Source organism: Eretmochelys imbricata, chromosome 8, assembly GCF_965152235.1.
Source record: "Eretmochelys imbricata isolate rEreImb1 chromosome 8, rEreImb1.hap1, whole genome shotgun sequence".
Taxonomy (NCBI): domain Eukaryota; kingdom Metazoa; phylum Chordata; order Testudines; family Cheloniidae; genus Eretmochelys; species Eretmochelys imbricata.
The window spans coordinates 71,663,201-71,691,015 of NC_135579.1; the positions used below are offsets into that span (position 1 = coordinate 71,663,201).

General features: G+C 39.4%; 1 protein-coding gene across 1 annotated transcript in view; it reads right to left on the reverse strand.

The window, feature by feature from the left end:
• Positions 1–288: 288 nt before the first annotated feature.
• The window catches only part of SNX7 (sorting nexin 7), a 69,116-nt gene continuing 41,589 nt past the window's right edge, over positions 289–27,815 (reverse strand). The window contains exons 8-9 of the mRNA XM_077825356.1: positions 9,776–9,928; positions 289–614 (exon numbers count right to left, since the gene is read on the reverse strand). Coding sequence (XP_077681482.1) covers positions 534–614; positions 9,776–9,928 — 234 coding nt within the window. The 3' untranslated portion in view covers positions 289–533. The remainder of the gene's footprint in view (positions 615–9,775; positions 9,929–27,815) is intronic.

Below are 27,815 nucleotides of genomic sequence, written 5' to 3' on the forward strand. Positions count from 1 at the left end.
GTCAAAACCAGACTTGTGGTAAAAGTTAGCTACCACTTCACCATGGACTGACACCAGCATAATCAATTAAAAAAATTAATGATCAACTACCTGAGAATTGTTATGTAGTTTTACAAAATGTGGGAAATTTATCTTACAAATAAAATGTTAACAAAGCAAGCTAAAATGGAAAATTTAATTCTTAATGACTAGGAAAGAGGATTAAAACCAATTCTGTATTAAACTTTTTATTAAAATTGAGTTTTTACATATTTAAAATATTTTTATCCAAATTGCACAATATTTAAGAAAACAATTATATGGAAGCACTTGCATAAAATCTGTAAAATAATAACTGAGCAATATATAGCAATATATACCATGATCCAAAAATGTAGGTCAGGACACTAGAATACCTGAGTTTTCAATAGGCTGGTTTTCCAGATGTCACTGATTCTTACAGTTTTATTTCATAATGTATCTGATCTCATATAAAGAACACTTCTTTGGTTGGCAGAAACTGCACTGAAGAGGAAGATCAATCAGAAATATATTCAAGGTTTATCTTCAGAATCTTCTCCCAAATGAAGATCCACTGTTTGAGATGTCAGGAAGGACTCCCAGGTAGCAAGGCACTTAAAGAAAACAGATACTTATGAATAAGGAATATGGGTTCTTGGTAAAACTGGTAGCTAAGGAGAAAATAAGAAAAGACCTATATCTATCTATATCTACTACAAACAGCTTCTTGAGGAGTTACAGTGAGTAATAAATATGGTTTCTTAGACAGATCAAGGATGTACTGTTAGCCAACATGCTGAGCTACAAATAAATATCACTCTTAGATAATGACAAGCATACACTGCAAGCATCATAAGCGTACATATTAGCATAAGGGATAACACGGTAAGGAGTCTACCATTAATTATGCTCTTCTTTAATCTCTCCCTTTACATACAGGCAAAGATATCTTCCAAATAGATTCCATCAAATTAAAAGGAATGCAACATCAAACTGTAAGTTATAGTTCCTTATCAATCTCTAAGGATTCATACTTGGAGATCTAATATCCTTTCTCAGTTAAATTAAATCAAATCCATTTGTTTCTAAACACTTGAAGTCACAGATTTTTCTGTGTACTAAGGAATAGAATCAAAGGGAGGAGGAAAAATGTAGCTTTTCTAGGACAAACATATACTCCTCATGATGGCAAAACATATTTTTAATGTTGCAAACAGTTTTTCCATTTTAGGAACCAATGTTATACATATTCGTATCAAACTACTCTGATAAACCTTTTTTGGCTCAAGTTGATTTGTATGAATGTCTGTAGCTCAGAACACAAAGTTGCTTGGCAAACCATTTGAAACTACAGGTGAATGTTAAGATGTCAGTTCTCAGAGAAAACCCATGATTAATGATTGTTGTGTGCACCGTCAGTTACTTCCCAAAGCTTTCAAACTTTTCAAGTTTCTGTCACCTAGAGTGAGCCATTACAAAGGTGCAAAACATTCAGTGCTGCCACTATGTTGTGGTAGCTTTACCACTTTTGATGCTACAGGAAAACATGAAATTGTGAGTGCTTTAATGAAATGTAGTTTTCTTACTCTTCTGTATTAACAGATATTTGGGTAACACACCTTAATTACTACTTCCTGTACACAATCTTTTCAAGAAGAATCTGCAAAACTGATATTAAACAAGTCTTCTGAACATCTGTAGGAAAAAGCACTTATATTAAATACCGAACAGCATGCTCCATTTATTCAAACTTTGTGTTAATTCCAATTGCCCTGAAAATGACATTGTTCCTTGTGTGAAAAACTTTTGGAATAAGCTATTTAAGCTACAGTAGTTTACTATACCTGAATAAAATAAAATACGTAACATTCATCATTGCTTGGCAGAAGTAAAAAGATCAACAGTAAGCTTTTGTCTTATCTGACATATGTATTGGAAAAAACTTCAAAATTCAGCCATGAAATCTCTATTTATTAATAGTGATAGATGTGTCTTTGTCACAAAAGCCCTGGATTCCATGATTTTCAGGGTTGTTTTTTTTTCTTTTAAAGTGACCAAATCTTGGTATTCCTCGACACCTGCATTAAAGCAAGTACAGACGCTCCCAGACTTACGCAATCGTTCCAGTCTGGAACGCCTTGCGTAACTCGAATTTTGCGTAAATTGGAAACATATACCTGACCATTATGCAAAACCCCCCCACTGTTTCTAGCTTATGGAACTTTTTCCGTAAATGCAGATTTGCCTAAGTCGGATCTTGCATAACCCGGGGAGCGTCTGTAAGTGGGATGGTGAAAAGATCACAAGTAATCTTGACAGAAGATCCCAAAGGTCAGGACACAGGGAAGCACAGGAGGACAAAGAGCAGCGGATGAATGACAACACAAGGGACCAGAACCATGGATTCAAGAAAAATGAAGGAAACCTTGGCTCAAAAGAATGACACTGTAAGATATAAGGCTTAGTATCGAAATGCCCAAGAGAGCAACAAAAGAAAACATTTAGAAGCCTTATTCTGTATGGATCCTTGGTTACTACAGAACATGTCAGTGACTCTATGGTTTGTATTTATTCACAAGGTGGCTTAGATCATCCCTTGTGCTAAAGAACCCTTGTGTTCAGAGACCCTCTGACCCTTTCTTGGTCATTCCCTGCTGACAAAATCCTTTACTGATTCCCATTTTCTCTGCTGCAAGCGGTAACCCTGTATCTCCATTCAGGAGATAGGCACCTTAGTTTCAAAGGAGGGAGGGGAATGAAACCATAAAATAGGATTCATGTGAAGAGCTGCATTTCTGTACTGAATGACTAGATTGGGGAAAAGGTTACTTTGAGATGGCGAAAGAGTGCTGAATATGAGGAAAGAAGCAGCAGAACTGTGCTAAAGGGGAGCAGTGGGTGCCAGTTGATTTATGAGTGGAAATTAAGGTTGGTTTTGACATTCTGTAGAAAGTCCCAAATAAATGGAGTTGTTATAGATTCTCTCTCTCCCCTATATATAACATCACAGCAGCTGAGAATATCTGAGATAAAACTTGAGTTGGAGGCTTCCTCTTGGTGTAAACTGACCAAGGGGTGGCTACTTGCTGGGTGCTTTCCAATGATGATCCTAGATTCTGGGATTTGTTTCCCCACCTTGGTTCACCAGTGCCAAGACTGGCTTATCTTCATGGAATGTTGCAAGGCACATCTATTTTCCTAAACTTTTTCTGGGAATTGAGAAGGGTGCTCAGTCAGGATGCGTGCTGAATGCTGTTTGCTGAAAAGTTTTTTTTTTTTTTTTTTTTTTTTTTTTTTAATACTAGATAACTGCTTTTTGAATTGTTTTAGATTTTGTCCATGTGACTAAAGACTTCACAGTTCATACATTTGAATCATTTAAATAAAAATAGCAGCGCTGGTTGGAAGATGAGTGACATCGTATTACCACTGCAAACTGAGACAAAACAGGTTTTTAAACTAATTCACACTACATTTGCTCATCATTTTTACAGAACCAGTTCACTGAAGTCTTTTCAAGCAAAGATATAAAGATCTTTTGTATGTTGTTCAATTTTTAATTTATTCTCATTTATATAACAAATTCATTTCCCAAAATATAGGAATTACTGTGGCTCATTTTGTTGTCAGACATCACTGTGGTGCTACAGCTGACAAGATTTATAATTAACCAACACAAAACTAGGTCTCTGTGCCTTAGGCTCATGCTTTTTATACTGTGAAACATGAACTACATAAAATCACATTACTTTAAAAATATGTACTTTAACCATTCTTCTAGACTTATTTAGTTCTTCTGGTAGAGAGAAAAAGGATGATCCTTTATTTAGAATCTCAACAGGCTTCAACCAGGAAGACAGAAAAAAATGTTAATAGGAAATTTAATTTGTACATATAGGCTTGTCATTTCGAGTGCAATTATTCATAAAACTACTGTAGATCACAGCAAAAAGCTAAATATGCAAAAATCAAGCAACAAGATCTTAAGTAATGCTACTTTATCTAAAGCTAAAATGAATGTGTATTTCATTAGAGCACTGCCGAGTTACATATTTATATTGAATTATTTTTAGCAATAACACTGAAAAGGTCTCCACACTGCACAGTTGCATGTCTAATTCACGATAAAATATAAAAAACAGATTGCACAATAATAATGGCAGAAGCAGCATGAAGTATTTAAAGATGCATAATTGTTTCCATTCCCATCCCCCCTATTTTCAGTGTCTAATGACGTTCTTAAAAAATCATTTTCGGGAAGTGATGTTCTCTAGGAGGAGTTTCTATTTCTTTTTATAGAGGATTGAGCGTGTACAGTTCAGCAGTTCTTGAGCACAAAAAAAAAAGTGAGGGAGACAGAGGGGTAGGAAAAAGCCACTTTCCATTATAAACAAAAGAGCTTTGCTTTTAATTCCTGTAGCTGAAATGACTGGAGGTTGGAAGGTAAAATCTGTCATCCAAATTGCCCTCTTAGAGGAGAGTACCCTGTCTTCTGGAGGAAAACAGATTTTGATTTAACCAACTTTGGAAATTAAAAAAAACCACCACACACAATGCATTTGTTACGCTTATAGAGTGGAGCTCCTAAGGTAGGATGTGAAGCACGCGCATGTGCCGCTAACATAGCTGTGCAAGGATATGACTAGCCAAATGTGTCAATATGAAGACATTCAGGGTGCACTACAAATCAATCCATTTTTCAAAGGTTTTTCCTAAGAAGAGGAGGTTGAATAAAGTTTTGGAGTTGGAGAGAAGAAGTTACTTTGTTAGGTATGTGGCTTTTTTGGCCCATTTTTGCACGTGTTTGACTGTACAGCACCTTGGGTTGGGGACAGGAACTTTTTTATAAATTTGAATCAATAAATAAGACGCTAGCTTAGAAAACTACTTAAATTCTCTGAAAACAGCAAGCAATGTTTGCACTGGTAAGGATCTCACTATGCTATCAAAGAAACTAGCTCTCCTTCTGACTAATCTGCAAAGGCTGAACAGGACTACAGTAGTCTGACACATGAAAAAGGTGAAATTAAATGCTATCTTTTAAAAGAGAGGCTCATTTGTGCAGAAGAAAAAATACTTTTCGCTTAGTGCCAAAAATTAATTAAATATCACTTGTCACTGTACATTATGAACGGAATTCTACCTCTACTCAATGGAGTGTTTAACACACACTGGAAAACACAAGCTCTAGGACATACAGTCATTTGGCTCCACAAAGCCCAAATTTTTCTGGCCTTCAGGTTTTATTGCAAAGCCCAGCCATTTTACTCAGGCTTTTCTAGAAGGAATGGGCTACCAAGGCTCTTTTTCTTTTGATGGTGGCAGTTTTGTTAATGTGTTTTTAATTTTGTTGGTACTAGCAGAGATTGTGAGAAAAAGCATGTGAGGAAAACAAATAGGAGCAATCACAGTAGTTCTTTGAAGCCAGCGTTCAGTACTTCCAGTTATCTGCTTTGCTTTCACTAAACTGTATCATGTGATCTTTGAATTTTAGATGTATTAGTAACATAAAATAAAATGTTGTGTAGTGACTTTTTGTATCTTTCAGAGTAACAGCCGTGTTAGTCTGTATTCGCAAAAAGAAAAGGAGTAATTGTGGCACCTTAGAGACTAACCAATTTATTTGAGCATAAGCTTTCGTGAGCTACAGCTCACTTCATCGGATGCATACTGTGGAAACTGCAGAAAACATTGTATACACAGAGACCATGAAACAGTACCTCCTCCCACCCCACTCTCCTGCTGGTAATAGCAGGTATTAGCAGGTAATAGGAGGTATTGTTTCATGGTCTCTGTGTATATAATGTCTTCTGCAGTTTCCACAGTATGCATCCGATGAAGTGAGCTGTAGCTCACGAAAGCTTATGCTCAAATAAATTGGTTAGTTCAGCCCCCAACTAAAACCCCTCCAACGCATTAAGGATCTACAACCTATCCTGAAGGATGACCCAACACTCTCACAAATCTTGGGAGACAGGCCAGTCCTTGCCTACAGACAGGCCCCCAACCTGAAGCAAATACTCACCAACAACCACATACCACACAATAGAACCACTAACCCAGGAACCTATCCTTGCAACAAAGCCCGTTGCCAACTGTGCCCACATATCTATTCAGGGGACACCATCATAGGGCCTAATCACATCAGCCACAACATAAGAGGCTCGTTCACCTGCACATCTACCAATGTGATATATGCCATCATGTGCCAGCAATGCCCCTCTGCCATGTACATTGGTCAAACTGGACAGTCTCTACGTAAAAGAATAAATGGACACAAATCAGATGTCAAGAATTATAACATTCATAAACCAGTCGGAGAACACTTCAGTCTCGCTGGTCACGCAATTACAGACATGAAGGTCGCTATCTTAAAACAAAAAAACTTCAAATCCAGACTCCAGCGAGAAACTGCTGAATTGGAATTCATTTGCAAATTGGATACTATTAATTTAGGCTTAAATAGAGACTGGGAGTGGCTAAGTCATTATGCAAGGTAGTCTATTTCCCCTTGTTTTTTCCTACCCCCACCACCCCGACGTTCTGGTTAAACTTGGATTTATGCTGGAAATGGCCCACCTTGATTATCATACACATTGTAAGGAGAGTGGTCAGTTTGGATGAGCTATTACCAGCAGGAGAGTGAGTTTGTGTGTGTGGTTTTTGGAAAAAAGGGGGGGGGGGTGAGAAAACCTGGATTTGTGATGGAAATGGCCCACCTTGATTATCATACACATTGTAAGGAGAGTGATCACTTTAGATAAGCTATTACCAGCAGGAGAGTGGGGTGGGAGGAGGTATTGTTTCATGGTCTCTGTGTATATAATGTCTTCTGCAGTTTCCACAGTATGCATCCGATGAAGTGAGCTGTAGCTCGCGAAAGCTTATGCTCAAATAAATTGGTTAGTCTCTAAGGTGCCACAAGTACTCCTTTTTTTTTTTTGTATCTTGTTTTATTTTACTAAATATTAGTTTTTTTCCAGCATGGCTGTGAAGAACTTCGCCTTCCTCTGTAGCATGGGGCACGGGTCACTTGCTGGAGGATTCTCTGCTCCTTGAGGTCTTTAAACTACAATTTGAGGACTTCAATAGCACAGATATAGGTGTGAGGTTTTTTTTGTAGGAGTGGTGGGTGAAATTCTGTGGCCTGCGTTGTGCAGGAGGTCAGACTAGATGATCATAATGGTCCCTTCTGACCTAAATATCTATGAATCTATGAACTTTACACGCCAGAATGAGAAAATATTTAACTGACACTTCAATAGGCCATAATCAGTTCTAAGCTATAGGTGACTTGCCGAGCTTTTGGACATGTTCGTCAACAACTTTATGTTTCCAGTATTTTGCAACTAGTCTGCAATCTAATACATGATACCTAGGTGGCTCCTGTGCCCAAGTCAATGGAGATACATATCGGTGCAACAAGTCTGCCTACATTGCTCCAAATGCAGGATCAGGGCTCTGTCCACTGATCCCACCTATATAATTTCTTAAAAGAAAAACAGTGATTTGTTACAATTCAGGAATAAAACTACTGTAACAAAAGATTTTTTAAAATATCTGTTATAGTTTCAGTATCTCCATCTAATGGAGAAAAATCTCTCTACATTAGACCTGCCATTTTAGTGATGAAAATTTGTAAGTAGTTTACATTCTATAATTAGATAGAATGATCTGAGTATTTCATTGCACCACACTTTTCCACAACTAGTAACATCAAAAAAAAGTGCCAAATGTCAAAAGATTAAGCTCAGGCACTTCTGCTTTGCAACTATAAACATGCTTAAAAATTAAAGTTTTGCACTCTTCACTTCTCTTTAATGATATACTAGGCAGCTGTAAGGGTAATTTTATTTTTAAGTTCTTTGTTGGTTTATGACATTAGAAAATACCCGGCTCTGACTTTCCTGTTTTTGATGAAAGAACTAGGTTCAATATTTTGAGGACCTGGATGTTGATTGGATTTGGACTTGCTATAAATGTTGTATATAACCCTCACCCCCCTCATCCATCTCTCTAAATAAATTCTTTCAGGCATTATAATGAGGCAGAAAAGGGTACACAAACCATTTCAAAAAAATAATTTGCAGGTCACCAACAGTGGTGCATTTTCACTAGGACATCTTCACAGGAGAGGAAAGTGGCTTACAGATTCCTGTATGCTTCAGATAGCCACATGCTCCTCATCCCACCCAAACTTCTCAAACAAATCAGAAAATTTCTGTATAAAAAGAGCTTTGTGAGAAATTACCTAAAGAAGCCCTATTTGTTCAGTTGTATCAGTTTGATGGTACTTGATAGAGGCCTTTAAATATTTAAATATCACAGACAGTTTTTGTAAATTAAAGTCCTAACTAAACTGAGACCATTTCTTTTCATAAAAGAAACTCCAGGGACTGTATCTGTGTCTCAATTTATCCAGAAGTTAACTAGATATTCCTTTATGGTTAACATTTGAACATATTCTTGATGTAGTCAGAAGTCACAAGATGACTGAAAAACTAGAGGATACCAAAAAACTTTAATGTCTGATTTCAGCAAATACTTTGATCTTAATATATAATGGCAGACAGTCAATGTCCAGGCCTCCCACGGACAATATGTTAATTAAGTGGACCTGATTATCATGAGTTCTGTCTTTTCAATTACATTCTATTGCGACGATTTGTAAAATCAGGACACAGTGATCCATTCAGAGTAAGCCACAAAAAGCTCAGAAAAAGGAGACTGCAAAGTATCAAAATTGTATTAATAAAGGATACAAATGATTTCTTTCCCAATTGACAAATAGTTTATTGGGCTGCAGTACATTTTTCAAAGTAAAGAGATGCTTTTAAACAAAAACAAAAAACAAAAAAAACAAAAGATGAAAAAAAAGCACTCAAATTTCTAGCCTACCAGGATTCTTACGAAATGTACACTAACAATACCATTTTTGATCATGAAGAAGCTTCACAGAACACACTGCAAACCCTGTCAAATATCTTCTGGTTCCCCTTATAAATAAGTATATACACTCTTTTAATCAGAAAGTGTATACACTTGTCAAAGGCATCATTACAAAGACTATTAGAAACCATACATTTGCTGATAAAAGTCTTGGGATAACACCGTTTGCTCTCTTTCTAGATTAAGGGAGACTTCAGTTATGCAAAGTCCCAAAGTATCTATTTGTTGTACACCATTATATAAAAAGGACACAGCTTCAGTAGACTTTAAAAAAAATTAAGTGTATAATACATTCTCCCTGTAATTTTCCCAAAACTTTATCATCACTATTTTGTGTTGATTTTGTTGCTTGTTTGCAATTTGAAGGATATAAGAGATCTTTCCTAGTTCATCAAGTACTGGGAATACAGTTAATTTTAAAAGATGAAAGAAAAAAATTAATAGTTTTCTTTTATACAAAATCATTTACATGAGTGAGTTTTCAGGGAAGCATCCTCATGCAGCCCCAGTAAAAGGTTTTCCCAACTGAAACACTATAGCTCACACTGAACAGAAAAAAATATATGTTCAAATTTTTGTGCTTAGTAAAACAAGACTGCCCTCTGTTGATGATGAACTTAGGATCAGCATGCCTGGGCTCAGGTAAAATACAGACCATGTGTACTGGCCAATTAAAGACCCATTTGACAAAAATAAATATTGAATTTGAACTTAACACGTTCAAATGAGGATACAGACAATTATTTTTAAAAACAATGCACTGACTTCTAAGAGGAACTGAAATAAATAAAAAGTAATAAAAATAAAACAAAAAGGTGTGTTTTACCTGTTCATAATAGTGGATATTATTTTCGGTCACATTAAGAAATGCTGTTTTCATATCATGTTGCATGTTTTGTTTCCATCTATCCCAGTCAGCTTTCAGAGCGTTATTGGCACATTCCACTTTATCTTCAAGATTTCCAATCTCTTCTGTAAGCTAAGTAAGTTATTTAGAGACAGTCATTATTTAAAACATGCTTGAAACCTACTGGTCACAGTATAGTAAGATGAAAAGAATAGAACAGAACATAGCATAATATTAAACTCAGGGTGAAGAAAGTCCTGTGCTTTGTTGTTAATCTTAGATTTTATACAAATTTAGTACCTCAATACAATTTCTAAACTACTACTATGACACAAAATCCAGAAAAGAATTAAATGTTACCAAAAATAACCTTGTCAATTGTAAAGTTAGTCTTTGGTACCACATTATTTGCACTTAAGAACAGAAATGCATTTCCTCCTTGCCAAAAAATAAAAAACAAAACCACACCCACCACCACACCTCTGCGGGATGCAGAACGCAATTATCCAAACTGGAGTTTTGGCCAGGCCATCTGAGAAAATTGTGCTGGGGTCTTTAATGATCTATATTTTCTGAAAGACCATTCAGAGGGAAGGCAATGGAACTTTTATGCAGGAACTTTCCCCTTTCCTGTATTGCACTTTACAATCTGACTGAGGAACTAATCAGTGTGGGAGAAAAAAAATTAAAACATGGGTCTTTGCTGCAGGCTAACTTTTCATTTCTGCAGAAGCCTTCTCAGGGAGCCTGGATCTGCAGCCTTCAGGCTGGCGAGCCGATAGTTTCTTCTAATTACTATAGATGCCAAAACTGAGTGTTGAGCCTGGTGAAATATGAGACATTTAATGGGGTAAAGTCCTCTACCTAATGAGCCATCTAGCCCTCCAATAACTGCTCTTACCTTTGTACCTATTGCAATTTCTGAATCAAGCATGATAAATCTGGCTGGCAGCAAATATGGAAACTGATAAATCTTCCACAGTCATGGAGCAAATTACTGTTCTGGGATTGCACAATGACCATTGGTAATATAGTCTCTTTTCTGAAGAAAGGATTTGTTGTTGTTGGGTTTTTTTGTCTAAGAGATTAGGTGCAAGTTCTTATCTTGATAGAATTTTTTTCTGCCAATTCTTCAATGCGCCAAGTGACAAGAATGAGAAAACTGAACACAGTAACTGGAACTTACTGAAGGAAAACAAATATACAAGTTACCCCAGTAGACCCTAATGAGCCAATGTTCTATATTTAGCAGGAGCACAGATGAAGAGCAGCTCTATAGTGGCTTAGCTGCAATTCTGCAAGACTGAAACTCAGCTGTGCCCTATGGACCTGGGAAAGTCAGGCTGAAATATTGCCAATAATGCAGCTGGTAGTTTCAGCCAGTACTGGGGGAAACTCCACCTCCTTCTGTTCCCTTTGCAAGGGCCCAGACGCCATTTATCAGGCATCCTGCGTCTCAAACACTCTGCTCTGTTCTCAGGTCAAGAGCACCATTGGTGTAAAGTTGAATAATTCCCCTGAAGCTAAACAGCTCAAAGGGCATAAGCTCTTGTTAATCTGAACCTCCAAAAGTTTGCAATAACCAGTGAGGCCTTTAGATAATTAGGGTTCAACTGTAATTTAACATGCAAAGAATGCATATGAATCAAAATTCAGACCACACCACAGAGTACGGAGAGCTTAAGGTGTGCACCCACTGCTCTAAACAAGCCAGGAAGGATACTGTTCCGAATTAAGTGATGCCTGCGGCACAACATACTTCTTTAGAACCTCAGAAAGTGTCCCTGTTTAATACCCTCACAGACCAAGAGACTGCATCTGCCATCCTAAGACTCTGTGCTGTGTCCACTGGTGCAAGTAGCTCATGAAAATCCCTTGCTGTAAGAAAAATACTGCCTCTGTAACCAAGCGGAGACAACCTGAATTAGTCAAGCAGCCCACTACCTGGAACATTTCCATTACAAAAGACTATGTGGAAATTTCTCTTTGCTTCCCATGTATTTTCAGCATGCACTTCACCAGTCCTTTATGATACAAATGGTTGGGCACATTATAAGACTGCTACCATCAATGCTCTCATGATTTCGCCACTTGCTTCAACCATCTCAAATAATCAGTAAAACCAAGATGACCTATGAGGCAATGCCATAAAGAGGACATTTAGAGCTATTGTATCAATAGTCATGGACATGATTCTAAAGCCAATCTATCCATCATTTTGCTGGGAAGACAGCACATTCCCTAACATTATCTGGAATCTATCAAGTTCTGTCTCGGAAACCAGGCCATCAAAACAGGTCCTTCTTCCTGATGGATAAGAGCCCCCCAGGACCAAACTGTAGAACATAAAGGTTGATATGTGTATTGAAGTATAATCCTCACCTTTCTGACCTCCAATCTCAACTCAAAAGTAGATCCACAGTGAGGCAAGCTATAGGAGTAGAACCATATCGCCGCTCATAGCAGCCATAAACACCTGGAAGGAACATCTTCTGAGAGGACATTGACATCACTAAGCCTTACCAGCCATTTCCCCTTGCATATCACCTTTAAGCCTATCCTTTCCCCATTCCAAGATTTATACGTGGGATGAATGTACTTAATTATATCCAGTTTCCTATGCTGGAGATTGGATCCTTCTACCCAGGCTTCTCTTGGTTCATGACTCACTAAATACCCAGCCAACACCAAGTACATAAATAACAGTTTTACAGGACTGAACATCCACCCTGTTCAAATAATGAACAGCAGTAAGAACGAACAGCAGTAATTCTATAGACCACCAGCCTTGTATTCAGCAGCATGAAGCAAAACAAGACCAGTCAGTTAATAGCCTAGCTTCCAAAACTTCAATATGTGGTGAAGCTCAAGGAACCAAAATTACTCTTTTGGCCATATCCAGTATGATCCAATTGTGTTTTTCAAAAACACTAAAGTAGACTGCCTTAGAAATTAAAATATAGGTAGAAGGCCAAAAACCCTTGGTTTTTTTTTTTCTTCAAAATACCACACATTTTTAATTGGTGGTTGCGTTACAGGAAGACAGTTTAATGAACTGGGCAACGTACCTGCAAAATGAATTTTCTATCTCATAAGTAGGCTGGGCAGAATTCAGTTAATTTTATTTGTTTGTTTGTAATTTCAAGAGTTAATATCTATTTTTATTTTTAAGCTTTTTTATTTTTATCTTTTCAATTTTCTCAGTTGTATGATATTATGGGTTTTAGGCATTTTTTTATTTTTATCAGTCTGAATTTTCACAGTTGAAAGAGGAGGTGTCAGATAGTAACTGTTTAATGACAGCAGAAGCTGTATGTAGTGATCTCAAAACGTAAAGCCACAAAGCAGGGAATGCAGAACTGCAGCTTCATCTCCAGTCCTAGGCATCACAGAACAGACTGGTCCAAACTCATTGTCCCACAGACATCAGCTGGAGTTTTGTTGATGGAAGGAGCAACAAACTGCTGCAAGATAGAGGCTGTTTATCACACATTGTTCTGAGACATCCTGGTTTCACCGCAGCTGCACTGGGACTGGTAGCACGAATCAGCAAATCTTTAGTCTTTACAATCAGGATTGGTAATAGGAATATGCTGGGGGATGTGACTCTAGGATACAAAATAGGGTGCTGAGAGGCCACCGCACCACTGAGTGGCTCTGGCCCGGCATGGCAGATGGCCCCCTGCACTCCCAAGCCAGTGAATGAGTGCGGCTGTGACCACAGGGCAGCATGAGACTCCTTGGGTGGCCAAGGGGCCTGAGGTACCACATCCGTGTGGGAGGCTGAAGTTCTGGCTGGGTAGAGCAGAGACCCCTAGCCACAGGGAGGCCAATCCACTGCTGAATGGTTCCAGCCCAGGGGTGGTGGATGGCCCCTGCAACTCCCAGCTGGAGCATGAGTGAGGGGGGCCATGACAGGAGCATTGCAGGGGGCTTCCTGCCCACCCTAGGCTCCAGGATACCACATCCCTGCAGGCACTAGGTGATGGGGGGAACTGCACTCGCCAACTCTATTGATGAGTATTTTTTTTCTTCAACTTGTGTGTCAGTTGAAAAACATGGTTTACTGACAACTAACAATTTAAACAGAATCCTTCCAAAACTAGAAGTTTTAGGTGCAGCAGCTTAGGCTGTCCTGGCTATCTGTGGCTGATGATATACCTTCACTTGTGTGGCACTTTCTAGGAAAGCATGTTGAATATTCTTGCAGTAATACATTTGCAGTCTTCACTGCAAATAAAAGGTGTGTTCTTAAATCAGGTTTGCTAACTTGCATTAGCTAACTTGGGTTAAATCAGCAGTGAAAACACAGAAATTCAGCTTTTAACTCGGGGTTAGTACCCCAAGTTCAACCCCAGGCCTCCACTAGGCTTTAACTTGAGCTGCCAAGTTTTAACCCAAGTTAAAAGCAGAGTTGCCATATCTTCACTTTAACCCGAGCCAGCTGAACACTGGTTAAGAACACACCCTTTTTTTGCAGCGAGGACATACCCTTAGACCTATATTCTGCCTCCAGATATGCAGTATACCCATCTTCCAGTGACGTCCATGGAAGAGTCGGAGCTGCAAGTGTGTCGAGGCCAGAATTTAGACCTTAAGGCAGTATGTTCCATTTTATCATTTTGGCTACGAAGCTTAGAATCTATTTGAAACATACCAGAAAGTAAACCAACCACCACCACTCACTTTAGCAGACAAATTCTGAAGCCAAACAAGCCGGCCATTACAGTAGAAATCAGGGAATAAAGGCCTGGTCTCTAAACAGTAACATGCACATAGCATGGTGCTGATCTACAGGATACTTTCTTGCTGTTACAATTTATCCCCACAATAAAACTTGCCTATGAACATATTTTGTTTTGCCAGCCTTACTGAAGCAAGTAGTTTGATAGCTTAAATCTCTTACAGAGTGATCCCAGCAGAAAAACAGAGTTAAACAGACGTTGCATTATTCACCAAGAACTCATATTCCAAACTATGGCCAGGGGAGAAAGCAATGGTTACTCCCAACAACAAAACAATGGTTACTCCCAACAACAAAAAGTCTTTATTTGAACTACAAGTTTCCACAGCAAAACCACAACACACTGAAGAATACATTATGCACACTCAGCTAACCCAATTATAAACACACAATATAGCTTTCTTCTGACCCAGCATTTCTCAATAAAATTCATTTATTTCATTCAAGAGTTACATGAATTTCTATTTAGCTTTAAGGGTAGCATGTAAATTAGAGAAAATGGTTTATATTGCATACTAATATTAAACCCTTCCAGCCTGGTATTAAAGTAAAACACACAGCCCAAATACAAAAAAAAAGGAAGGTCAGGGAGCTATAAAGCCTCACTTCTGTGTTACTAGTTCAAATCCAGACCTGAACAGTAGAACCACAAAGTATCATTTAATGGTTATTTGATGGTCTAGGTTAAGTAAATTTCTGGTGTCAGTTCAGGCCAAACTAACTCCTCACGAAGTAACAAGGTATACTAATTAGCACATTTGTTGGCAATTCCAGGAAAGAGGCCAGGAATTACATAGGTATGAAGACTGAGGTCATCTCTCCAGAACAAGGCTGAGTTACGTTAGAGGGCATGACAGGGACAACTGCCAACATCTGTAAATTCTACAAATAAGCTTGGATTCTGAAGGACACCACGTTCCCAGGCAACAGTGGGGTTACATGCCCTCTCTTGTGAATTAGAGGTTTTTTAAAATAATGCAAGTCTTTAGCTTCCAGGGCCTAAAATCTTAACATTTTTCAGACTGTTCCTAAAGCTCTGTTCTCCTATCAGAACAGTACCCCCCTGAATCCTATATTTTGTTGCAATGCAATGTTGCATCAATGTGTTTTTTCATCATGCAATGAAAAAATTCAAAACACCAACAAAGGTACATGTAGTGCAACTGAGCACAGAATGGGACCCAGTCATATTATGCTATTCCTGTAGGGTTCCTCGTTCTCTTTGCCCAATATTGTCCCAAGAGGTTTCACATTTTTCTATCCCTACTTCCTCATTTGGTCAAGTGCGGTGGTGCACGCCTGTAATCCGAGCTACCTGGGAGGCTCAGGCTGGCGGATCGCTCAGGGGTTCTGGGCTGCCGTGCACTATACCAATCAGGTGTCTGGTGCCACTGATATTCTGGCCAGCGGGTGGCTGAAGGACTGGCTAGAACACCACAAATGACATGTTGGGATTGGCGCTCTCTCCGTGACGGCTGATGAACAAGGTGATCAAGGTGACTTCCTCATCTAGTGCCTCAGTTCCACCTCTTAGTGAAAGAGAGAACTAAACTTGTTGTGGCTAGTAACTGCCTACTTGCCAGTGGAACACAGTTGCCAACTTTCACACAGTAAATAAGCACCCTGGCTTTCACAATAAGCCAAAAATCAAGCTAATCCCATTTCAAAAGAAGGCCAAAACAAGCCAATCGCTAAGAACCACAACACTATGTGACTAGATCCCCCGGCATCCAATCTGGGACTGTGGTGGGCCTGGTGTGCACCCCTGACTCTCTCTCCTGCTTGCTGCTGGGAGCCGATCAAAAAAAAAAAAAAAAGCCAAAAACTAGCCAACAAGCAATTTACAAGCCAATGAAGCCAAAACCAAGCCCAATATCTGTGTTTTTTCCGCGGGTTTGGCATGTCTGCAGTGGGATCTATTATCGACCACCTGACCAGGACAGCGATAGTGACAATGAAATGTTAAGGGAGATTAGAGAGGCTATCAAAATAAAAAACTCATTAATAGTGGGGGATTTCAATTATCCCCATATTGACTGGGTAGACGTCACCTCAAGATGAAATGCAGAGACAAAATTTCTCGATACTTTAAATGACTGCTTTTTGGAGCAGCTGGTACAGGAACCCACAAGGGGAGAGGCAACTCTCGATCTAGTCCTGAGTAGAGCGCAGGATCTTGTCCAAGAGGTAACTATAACAGGACCACTTGGAAATAGTGACCATAATATAACAACATTTAACATTCCAGTGGTGGGAAGAACACCTCAACAGCCCAACACTGTGGCATTTAATTTCAGAAAGGGGAACTATGCAAAAATGAGGAGGTTAAACAGAAATTAAAAGGTACAGTGACTAGAGTGAAATCCTTGCAAGCAGCATGGACACTTTTCAAAGACACCATAATAGAGGCTCAACTTAAATATATACCCCACATTAAAAAACACAGTAAAAGAACTAAAAAAGAGCTACCGTGGCTTAACAACCATGTAAAAGAAGCAGTGAGAGATTAAAAAGGCATCTTTTAAAAAGTGGAAGTCAAATCCTAGTGAGGTAAATAGAAAGAAGCATAAACACTGCCAAATTAAATGTAAAAATGTATTTAGAAAAGCCAAAAAGGAGTTTGAAGAACAGCTAGCCAAAAACTCAAAAGGTAACAACAAAATGTTTAAGTACATCAGAAGCAGGAAGCCTACTAAACAACAAGTGGGGCCCCTAGACAATTGAGATACAAAAGGAGCACTTAAAGACAATAAAGTCATTGCAGAGAAACTAAATGAATTCTTGCTTCAGTCTTCACGGCTAAGGATGTTAGGGAGATTCCCAAACCTGAGCCAGCTTTTGTAGGTGACAAATCTGAGGAATTGTCACAGATTGAAGCGTCACTAGAGGAGGTTTTGGAATTCATTGAGAAACTTAACAGTAACAAGTCACCGGGACGAGATGATATTCACCCAAGGGTTCTGAAAGAACTCAAATGTGAAATTGCAGAACTATTAACTATGGTTTGTAACCTGTCCTTTTAAATCAGCTACTGTACCCAGTGACTGGAAGATAGCTAATGTAACGCCAATATTTAAGAAGGGCTCTGGAGGTGATCCTGGCAATTACAGACCGGTAAGTCTAACGTCAGTACCGGACAAATTAGTTGAAACAAAAGTAAAGAATAAAATTGTCAGACACACAGAAGAACATAAATTGTTGCGCAAAAGTCAATATGGTTTCTGTACAGGGAGATCATGTCTCCCTGATCTATTAGAGTTCTTTGAGGGGGTCAACAAACATGTGGACAAGGGGGATCCAGTGGACATAATGTACTTAGATTTCCAGAAAGCCTTTGACAAGGTCCCTCACCAAAGGCTCTGTAAATCAAGTGGTCATGGGATAAGAGGGAAGATCCTTTCACGGACTGAGAACTGGTTAAAAGACAGGGAACAAAGGGTAGGAATAAATGGTAAATTTTCAGAATGGAGAGGGGTGTTCCCCAACGGTCAGTCCTAGGACCAATCCTATTCACCTTATTCATAAATGATCTGGAGAAAGGGGTAAACAGTGAAGTGGCAAAGTTTGCAGATGATACTAAACTGCTCAAGATAGTTAAGACCAAAGCAGACTGTGAAGAACTTCAAAAAGATCTTACAAAACTAAGTGACTGGGCAACAAAATGGCAAATGAAATTTAATGTGGATAAATGTAAAGTAATGCACATTGGAAAAAATAACCCCAACTATACATACAATATGATGGCGGCTAATTTAGCTACGACTAATCAGGAGAAAGATCTTGGAGTCATCATGGATAGTTCTCTGAAGACGTCCATGCAGTGTGCAGTGGCAGTCAAAAAAGCAAACGGGATGTTAGGAATCATTAAAAAAGGGATGGAGAATAAGATGGAGAATATCTTATTGCCCTTATATAAATCCATGAATACTGCGTACAGATGTGGTCCCCCCATCTAAAAAAAGATATACTGGCATTAGAAAAGGTTCAGAAAAGGGCAACTAAAATGATTAGGGGTTTGGAATGGGTCCCATATGAGGAGAGATTGAAGAGGCTAGGACTTTTCAGCTTGGAAAAGAGGAAACTAAGGGGGGATACGCTCGAGGTATATAAAATCATGAGTGGTATGGAGAAAGTGAGTAAGGAAAAGTTATTTACTTGTTCCCATAATATTAAGAACTAGGGGCCACCAAATGAAATTAACAGGTAGCAGGTTTAAAATTAATAAAAGGAAGTTCTTCTTCACTCAGCTCACAGTCAACCTGTGGAACTCCTTGCCTGAGTCCTTGTGAAGGCTAGTACTATAACAGGGTTTAAAAAGAGAACTAGATAACATCCATGAATTTAAGTCCATTAATGGCTGTTAGCCAGGATGGGCAAGGAATGGTGTCCCTAGCCTCTGTTTGTCAGAGAGTGGAGATGAATGGCAGGAGAGAGATCACTTGATCATTACCTGTTCGGTTCACTCCCTCTGGGGCACCTGGCTTTGGCCACTGTCGGTAGACAGGATACTGGGCTGGATGGACCTTTGGTCTGACCCAGTATGGCCATTCTTATGTACAGCTGAATCAAATACCACAGTAGTAAACTGAAACAAATACAGACATTATACAACAAAGTGAAAAAGTGAAGTGAGAGAATGATGGAACACTTAAAACAATTCACTTACCACAATTAAAATTATAAAAGACTTATGTACTTCCTAAAAATGGTTCTCTGTAAAGTTGAATGTAAAAATTACATCCACAAAAAGAAAAAAGAACAGACATGTCAGGAGTTCTCTAAACATACACATAAGACCCGAAAGCCTACCAATATTTAGGCATTGAAGTAGTAGACCTGTCAGGGTTCCCTCCCCACTCTGAGCTCTAGGCTACAGATGTGGGGACCCACATGAAAGACCCCCTAAGCTTATTTCTACCAGCTTAGGTTAAAACTTCTCCAAGGCACAAATTCTTTGCCCTTGGAGGGTGCACTGCCACCACCAAGTGATTTAACAAAGAATCAGGGAAAGGACCATTTGGAGTTCCTATTCCCCCAAAATATCCCCCCAAGCCCTTACACCCCCTTTCCTGGGGAGGCTTGAGAATATCATCCTAACCAGTTGGTTACAAAGTGATCACAGATCCAAACCCTTGGGTCTTAGGACAATAGAAAATCAGGTTCTTAAAAGAAGGATTTTATTTTTAAAAAAAGGTAAAAATCACCTCTGTAAAATCAGTATGGAAAATAACTTTACAGGGTAACAAAAGATTCAAAAACACAGCAGAACTTCCTCTAGACTTAGTTTCAAACTTACAAAAAACAGGAATAAACCTCCCTCCAGCAAAGGAAAATTCACAAGCAAAACAAAAGAACCTAACACGCCTTGCCTGGCTTTTACTTACATTTTTTGTCATATGAGAGACTTTTAGGATGGTTTATAGGAGAAGGAGTTTTCTGACCTGATGTTTCTCTGCTTCCCAAGAGAACACACCAAAACAAAGCCTCGCCCCCCCCTGCAAGATTTGAAAGTATCTTTTTTCCCCATTGGTCCTTTTGGTCAGGTGCCAACCAGGTTATTTGAGCTTTTTAACTCCTTACAGGTAAGGAGGAATTCTAGGCTACCCTTAGCTGTATGGTTATGACAAGACTTAACAGTGGTACTCATGTACTCAAGGACTTGATCCTGTAAACACTTACACACATGAGCAATCAATGAGACTCAGAATGAGATTGCTTTAACACATCCATAAGAATCAGGGCTTTAAACAAGACATAATGTATAGCTATAGCACTCTTTTCTTTCCCCCCTCAGTGACTACAGCAAGAGATTTCTGGGGAGGGGTGGAGGGTGAGAGAGGAGAGTATTATAGCATTTGTCATATTGCAATATTAGAAAGATGTGAGAGTATAAACTGAAACTCTACTCATAATTTATCAAATTAAAAACAAAACCTACATTAATGCAAACAGAAAGACAGCACAATTACATTTACAAAAACACAAACCGAAATACTCGGTGCTAGAAGTGCTAAAATTAGCGTTGCTACAGCAAGGTTCACAGGCACACTGCACATATGAAAAATTTTCTCCCCATTTTTGTAAGCACATGATTATATTATTGTTTGTATATTTAACTATATGGCTGCCAAATAAGTAAGACGTATCGTGCAATTTGGGGAACATTGTAGGAACCTTAGCTTTCACATGTCATGGGTGAAATCCTGGACCCATGACTTAATTTGAACTGTGCATCCTTAAATGTTGTATTCATAGTTTTGCTTTCAATTTTTTTTTTTTTTTAAAGGAAAACCCCTACAATATTGTCTGTGGTTAACATTAGCATTTAAATGGTCCAAATTAATTACCTCAGTGGAACTGAACAGGGTGGAGGTATGTTCATGGCTTTGCCACTGCTATTTGGCTGAAGACTATTTTTTGTAAAGCTATGTTTGGAAAACAGCAGCACAGGATCACGCTGTGATACCTGAATTTCTGTAGCAGAATGGCAGAAAATTAATACTTTTAAAATGAAAGCTTAGAATCTGCAAAATATTGTAAAATACAGCAAAGGTTAGAAGAGGCATACTACTGAAGGATTTCTGATTTCCCCCTTATTTCCCCACCTCAAAACTAAGCATGCAGAGTTAACTACTAAATAACTTAAATCTGGGATAGGTGTGTATTGCTATGTTCTCTACAAAGTACAATTCACTAATTATGAACTGACATGTAAGGAAGTATACCAGAGCAATACCTTTTTTCTACCTTATGAAACTCTGATCTCAGTAAATTGTATCATGTTTGGTAATGTGTGACACTAAAATCTAGTTTGTGAAGGAGGAATAATCCACTTGACAAAAGCATTGCAAGAGACGGGACTGTCCCTCAAAAAATAAATAAATAATGCAATGTTTCTGGTTTAAAAAATACAGTATTTTGAAGGTGCTGAATCAGTTGCTAAGCAAAAGGGATGAGGACAAGACAAAGGTGGTCTAAAACTACAGACTATCATGAAGATACCACAGAACCAATCAACCAATGAACAAATAAAAGGGGAGCTGGAGTGCAAAAATCTGAATCTCACACATTTTACAGAGGAAAAGAAATGGACAATAAAATCCAAATAGCTACTGTTGAAAGATATAAAAAGTCAAGTCTAGAAACCCTGTAGGGCCCAGCTACCTTTAGTATATTACTGTTAATGGGAAACAAAATATTCTACTGTAACTCTGAATTCTAAGCTAAGAAACACAAAGTTAACAGAAGTAGCCACCAGAATATTTCTGCTTTAAAACAATTGTCTTTTAAATGAGTTACCTTAAGGGTTATATGAATTCTTAGCTTTAAAATGTATTGATTTAAAGAAGTTTAATATGTTTAGCAAAGATTACAGATAAAGAGATCTTTATTCGGTGTATTGAACGAAATATAGATGCTTGAAAATTAGGCCTTAGAAATCTAGAACATTTACTGGCTAATTAAAAAAATATAATAAATACTATACTTTACCTGCAGTACTTTTAATAAGCATATTTATATAACACACTAAAATCAAATAGCGTAAGACTCCATAACATAAGTGATAAAATTAAGAAATTATTATTATTTCAGTGGAACTGACAAAAACATCTGATGCACTTCCTCAGCCGGCTTCATAACATCATTGAGAGGTCTGTCATCTGACTTAACTCTTTCTAGCCTCTTTAGATTTCAGGCCATGTCTTTTTGTCATCAGTCCATCAGTTGGTATAAACCACAGAATAGTGGCAGCAAAAGCTAATTCATTTGTTCCAACAAGATTCATAACCGCAATTTCAGCATTTTAGATTTGTTTTCCAGATTTTTTTGAACAGTTATCTCACAATAAACCTTGTGTTAAATCCCACACTTAAGCTGAATTCAGTTCTCTCTTGTATGAGAACACAGCTGGGGCAATAATAGTCTATACTATTGGCTTTCTTTAGCTATATGTCAAATCCCATATTGTTATGCAGAGAGACAGGGTTAAATAAAATGAGTTTGTGTTCTTGATTTACTCAAACAGAAAACCTTAATGTCATGAAGTTCACTTTGTGACTCAACCTATTTGAATGAAATCAGAAAGCCTCAGCAGTAACAGCTGTATTGACCTCAAAATATTTGTACCCTTTATAACCTCTTATTTTTTAAACCATTCAGTGACAAAGAACAATTTAACAACTCATATAAAGATTTTGCACTAGCCTTTTATCAGCACTAACAGCAGTTTGTGATTCGACATGTATGGCAGAAATGCTTTTCTAATTGGATTAGAGTTCATGCCACTCATTGTCAGCAGAATTTTTGACCACTAGATTGCACTGACAAATTCAATCTGACATCTGAGTTGAGATCATCAAAAGCTATATAATATCTGCTTAAAAATAAATTTTAAAAACCATACAAAATGGAGCCAAGCTCAGTGGTGAATATTAATTATAATGAAAGCAGCAGGGTAAGGTGCCTTCTCAATCATAAGCTTCTGCTTTCAGGCACTTCTTTTTAACAAATAAACAAATTATTTTATGCTGAAGTCCCTGTTAAAAACTTCAACATATTTTTTTAAACATAGTAAAAGTCTTAACCATTTAAAATTCATCTGAATATGAAAAATGTTTCATATATTTTACAAAAAGAAAACGGTTCCAAAAAGTGTTATGCCTCAATATGCTAAATCAGTTTAATTTTAAAACTTCAAAACTTGTCATTGACTTAGTTTCCATTGACAGGCTGAATGATTTATGTTTGTTTTATTTATAAGTAAGGCAAAGAGTTAATCATGGGTATTTTTAGTAAAAGTCATAGACAGGTCACGGGCTGCGAATTTTTGTTTATTGCCCGTGACCTGATCATGACTTTTATTATATAAATACGCCTGACTAAAAAAACTTAGCAGCCCCTAGGGCCTGGGGTGCTGCTGTTCTGTGGGGCCCCAGGATACCACTGCTGTGGGGGGCCGACTGCCTCCAGTCACCCCTGCTCCAAGGCCCTGGGGACTGCTGCTCAGGTGCTTCTCCCACGCCAGCCGCCTGAGCAGCGGCTGGTGCGGCTGACCCTCGGCCTGCTGCTTGGGCATTCCCTGGGGCTGCCCCGGGCCAGCTGCCCCAGACTGCCCAAGCAGCAGTCAGTGTGGCTGCTGTGGGGTGCCAGAGCAGCTGGCCTCGGGATCAGCTGCACCGGCCCTTGCAGCTGTGAAAGTCATGGAGGTCGCGGACGTGACTTCCACGACCTCCGTGACAGAACTGCAGCCTTATTTATAAGGGTCCAGCTCAAGTCCAAATGCCTGCACCACAATTTCACAGCCCAAGCCCTGTGAGCCCAAGGCAGCTGAAACAGGCCAGAGCGGGTGTTTTATTGCAGTGTAGACAAACCCATACTGTACCACTGAAGTCAATGAGAATATTACGGTTGACTTCATGGAGAACAAAATCAAGCCCGGTGTGTGCTTAATTTTCCTGTGAAATGAAATTTAGTGGAAAAAACATTTATAGAGACCCTGAAACGTGGTAGGTGCTCAAAAGATAAATAAGATTAGGTCCCTGACCCAAGGGATGGGAGAAAAGGGATGCGACTAAAAGCAAAACTGGTGGAGTAGCGAAGGTTAGCACACATCTTGTTCGTTTTACTACTATGCTTATTTATTACAGAATGGTTGGGCACAGAACATATATACACCTCATCAGAAAGTACAAAGTTGTGGTTCTCACAGTAGCCATAACTTGGTAAGTTGCGTGTATATTACAGGAGAACCTCAGTTAGGAACAGCTCAGGAATGATGGTTGTTTGTAACTTTGAACTGTTCATAACTGAACAAAACTTTATGGCTGTTGTTCAAAAGTTTGCAGCTGAACATTGACTTAATACAGCTTTGAAACTTTACTACGCAGAAGAAAAATGCTGCTTTCCCCTTATTTTAGTAGTTTACATTTAACACAATACCGTACTTGCTCTTTTTTGGGGGGCAGGGGGGGTCCTCTACTACTGCCTAATTGTGTATTTCCGGTTCCAAATGAGGTGTGTGGTCAGTTCATAACTCTGAGGTTCTACTGTATATGTCCTAAATTTACTTAGCATAAGCCATATTGTAAGTTATTACACATAATCTTAGCCAAGGAAAAGAACCTATTTATGACTGTTTCAACAATCATAATATTGAATATTTTGATTTGTACATAGAAATTCAACAATAATGTTCTAATACTACCTTTGCTAATGGCATGTTACTGCTATTTTAAGTTTGACTCTAGGGTCAACAAAACAACAGTGCACCAATTTTTGTAGCCAAGACTACCTTCAAGACAAGAAAAAGGCGTTTAAGTTCTAATTAAGAAAAGTTCTTGAAAATACAATTGCCACTCAATTAGATAACATGGAACTTGAAGATCAGATTAGATCTGAAGGACATCTGTGCTAAATCTATAATGAAACTACAAAGCAGAAGTAAGAGCTCAGCAACATGATCTTCTAAAATGTGTGAGAAATAAGAGGATTCAAAGAAAGAATCAGAGGCCTGAACGCTGATTACCACACTGCTCCAGGCATTTATCTGAATTAAAATTAGGAAACAGAAATAGAGGAAAAGAACAGGCTGTACACAGGATTATCTTGAAAAATTTATTTTAAACAGAATAGAAATGATCACCGCTATGATGCAACATTTTAACTACAAAAAATTACCCCAGTATAATCAATATTGTGATAAAGAAAATCTTTCCTTTTTATTTATAAATAGCTCTAATGCTCACAAATTCAACAAAATTGAGTTTGTTGGGCTACAAGTACCATTTTAGTATGTTAGAATACTTAATCAGGCTTTAAGAAAAATATAATCTTGAAAGAAAAAATTGCATGCATGGTTCGCCAAAGCAGCATGAGTTTATGTATGGCTATACAGGGAGTTGTTCTTAAACACAGAAAATACAATAAGCATTTGAGCATAATTCTGAGTAATATGACAATCAGGAAGCTGACGGGTATGTCCACACTATGAAATTAGGTCGATTTTATAGAAATTGATTTTTAGAATTCGATTTTACAATTGATTGCATGTCTACACTAAGCGCATTAAGTCAGCGGAGTGCATCCTCACTGCCGTGGCTAGCATTGACTTACGTAGTGGTCCACCGTAGGTAGCTATCCCACAGTTCTTGCAGTCTCTGCCACCCATTGGAATTCTGGGTTAAGCTCCCAATGCCTGATGGGGCAAAAACATTGTCATGGGTGGTTTTGGGTACATGTCATCAGTCACCCCTCCCTCCATGAAAGCAACAGCAGACAACTGTTTCGCGCCTTTTTTCCTGGGTTACCCATGCAGATGCCATACCACAGCAAGCATGGAGCCTGCTCAGCTCACTGTAACTGCTGCTGTTGTGGGAAGTCTCCTGTGGGGGCTGCTGTGATCTAAGTAGCCAATGCAATCATTGATGTTGTGTTATCAAGGGTAGTGACTCTGGGAAATGTGCGGGGCCTTTTTTAGATTTTAGGTGCATCATATTCCTGTCCTTTGTCGCTGGTGAAGTCTTGCAGCCGTACATTCCAGTCCTGTCGGCACTGTAACACCCCATAGCACTTCTGTGGTTGACACATGTAACAGCTCCAGGGCTCTTGCTCTTTTGCCTTGGCCGAGGTACTTTGCTCTACCAGGACCTCCAAGCATTCGACACAGAAGCACCTGCAGCAGCGGTCATTGCTGCACAGCAGCAGCTCCAGGGTGCCTTCGCAGCAGATGGTGCAGTAGGACTTCTAGCTGTCCTCATCCATGGTGTACAGCTCCACTGCTTCCGCTGCAACTCTGCTCTCCTGCAACTCTGCAGCAGACTGTGCAGGAGGACTGGTAGACATCCTCATCGGACATGTAGCTTGGCCGGGGGTTCTGGGAACGTCTTCCTGCCCGGCTCCTAGCAATCTCCAGCGCATGGTGTATGGCTCCACCGCTTCAACTCTGCTCTCCTGCGAGCTGGGGGCTTCTGCCTCAGGCTGCTCTCCCAGGCGGCAGCACCACGCAGTCACGCCTACCCCAGCCTACCCCTTGCTCCCATGGCTCATGAAGCCTGGATAGTAGTAAGGAGCAGTTCAACTATAGGCTGAGCAAGTGCAGAATGATGACAGAATATGCCTTTGGACGTTTAAAAGCTCGCTGGCGCTGTTGGTCAGACCTCAGCACAACCAACATTCCCACTGTTATTGCTGCTTGCTCTGTGCTCCATAAGATCTGTGAGAGTAAGGGGGAGACGTTTATGGCGGGATGGGAGGTTGAGGCAAATGGCCTGGCGCCCAGTTTTGAGCAGCCAGACACCAGGGTGATTAGAAGAGCACAGCAAGGCACGCGGTTCATCAGAGAGGCTTTGAAAACCAGCTTCATGACTGACCAGGCTTCGGTGTGACAGCTGGTGTGTGTTTCTCCTTGATGCAAACTCACCCCCTTTGTTCATTTTAATTCCCTGTAAGCCAATCATCCGCCCCCCTTCGAAATAAAGTAATTATTGTTTTGAAACCATGCATTCTTTCTTTATTAATTAAAAAGAAAATGAGATAACGGACAAGGTAGCCCAGGTGGGGGAGGAGGGAAGGACAAGGCCACATTGCTTATTGTAGCCACACTAAAAGTCAAACTGTTTGAATGACAGCCTTCTGTTGCTTGGGCCATCCTCTGGAGTGGAGCGGCTGAGTGCCCGGAGACTCCCTCCCCGTGTTCTTGGGCATCTGGGTAAGGAGGCTATGGAACATGGGGAGCTACTCTCTATACAGTAGATGCAGCAGGCGTCTGTGCTCTTGTTAGCTTTCTTGCAGCTCCAACAGATGCTTCATCATGTCCGTTTGCTCCCCCATCAGTCTCAGCATCGCGTCCTGCCTCCGCTCTTTGCTCACTTAATTCTTTCCTGGCCTCTGCCACTGAATGTCTCCATGCATTAAGCTGTGCCCTATCAGTGCAGGAGGACTGCATGAGCTCAGAAAACAGGTCATTGCGAGTGCATTTTTTTTGCCTTCTAATCTGCGATAACCTCAGGGATGGAGATGATGGGGGAGCGTAGAAACATCCTACGCACTACGATTCTGGGGGGACTGCATGGTCACCTGTGCTGCCGAGTTCACCAAGCTGACCAAACAGGAAATGAAATTCAAAAAGTTCCCAGGGCTTTTCCTGTGTACCTGGCTAGTGCATCAGAGTTCAAAGTGCTGTCCAGAGCGGTCACAATGGAGCACTCTGGGATAGCTCCCGGAGGCCAATACCATCAATTTGTGTCCCTACTACCCCAAATTCGACCCAGCAAGGTC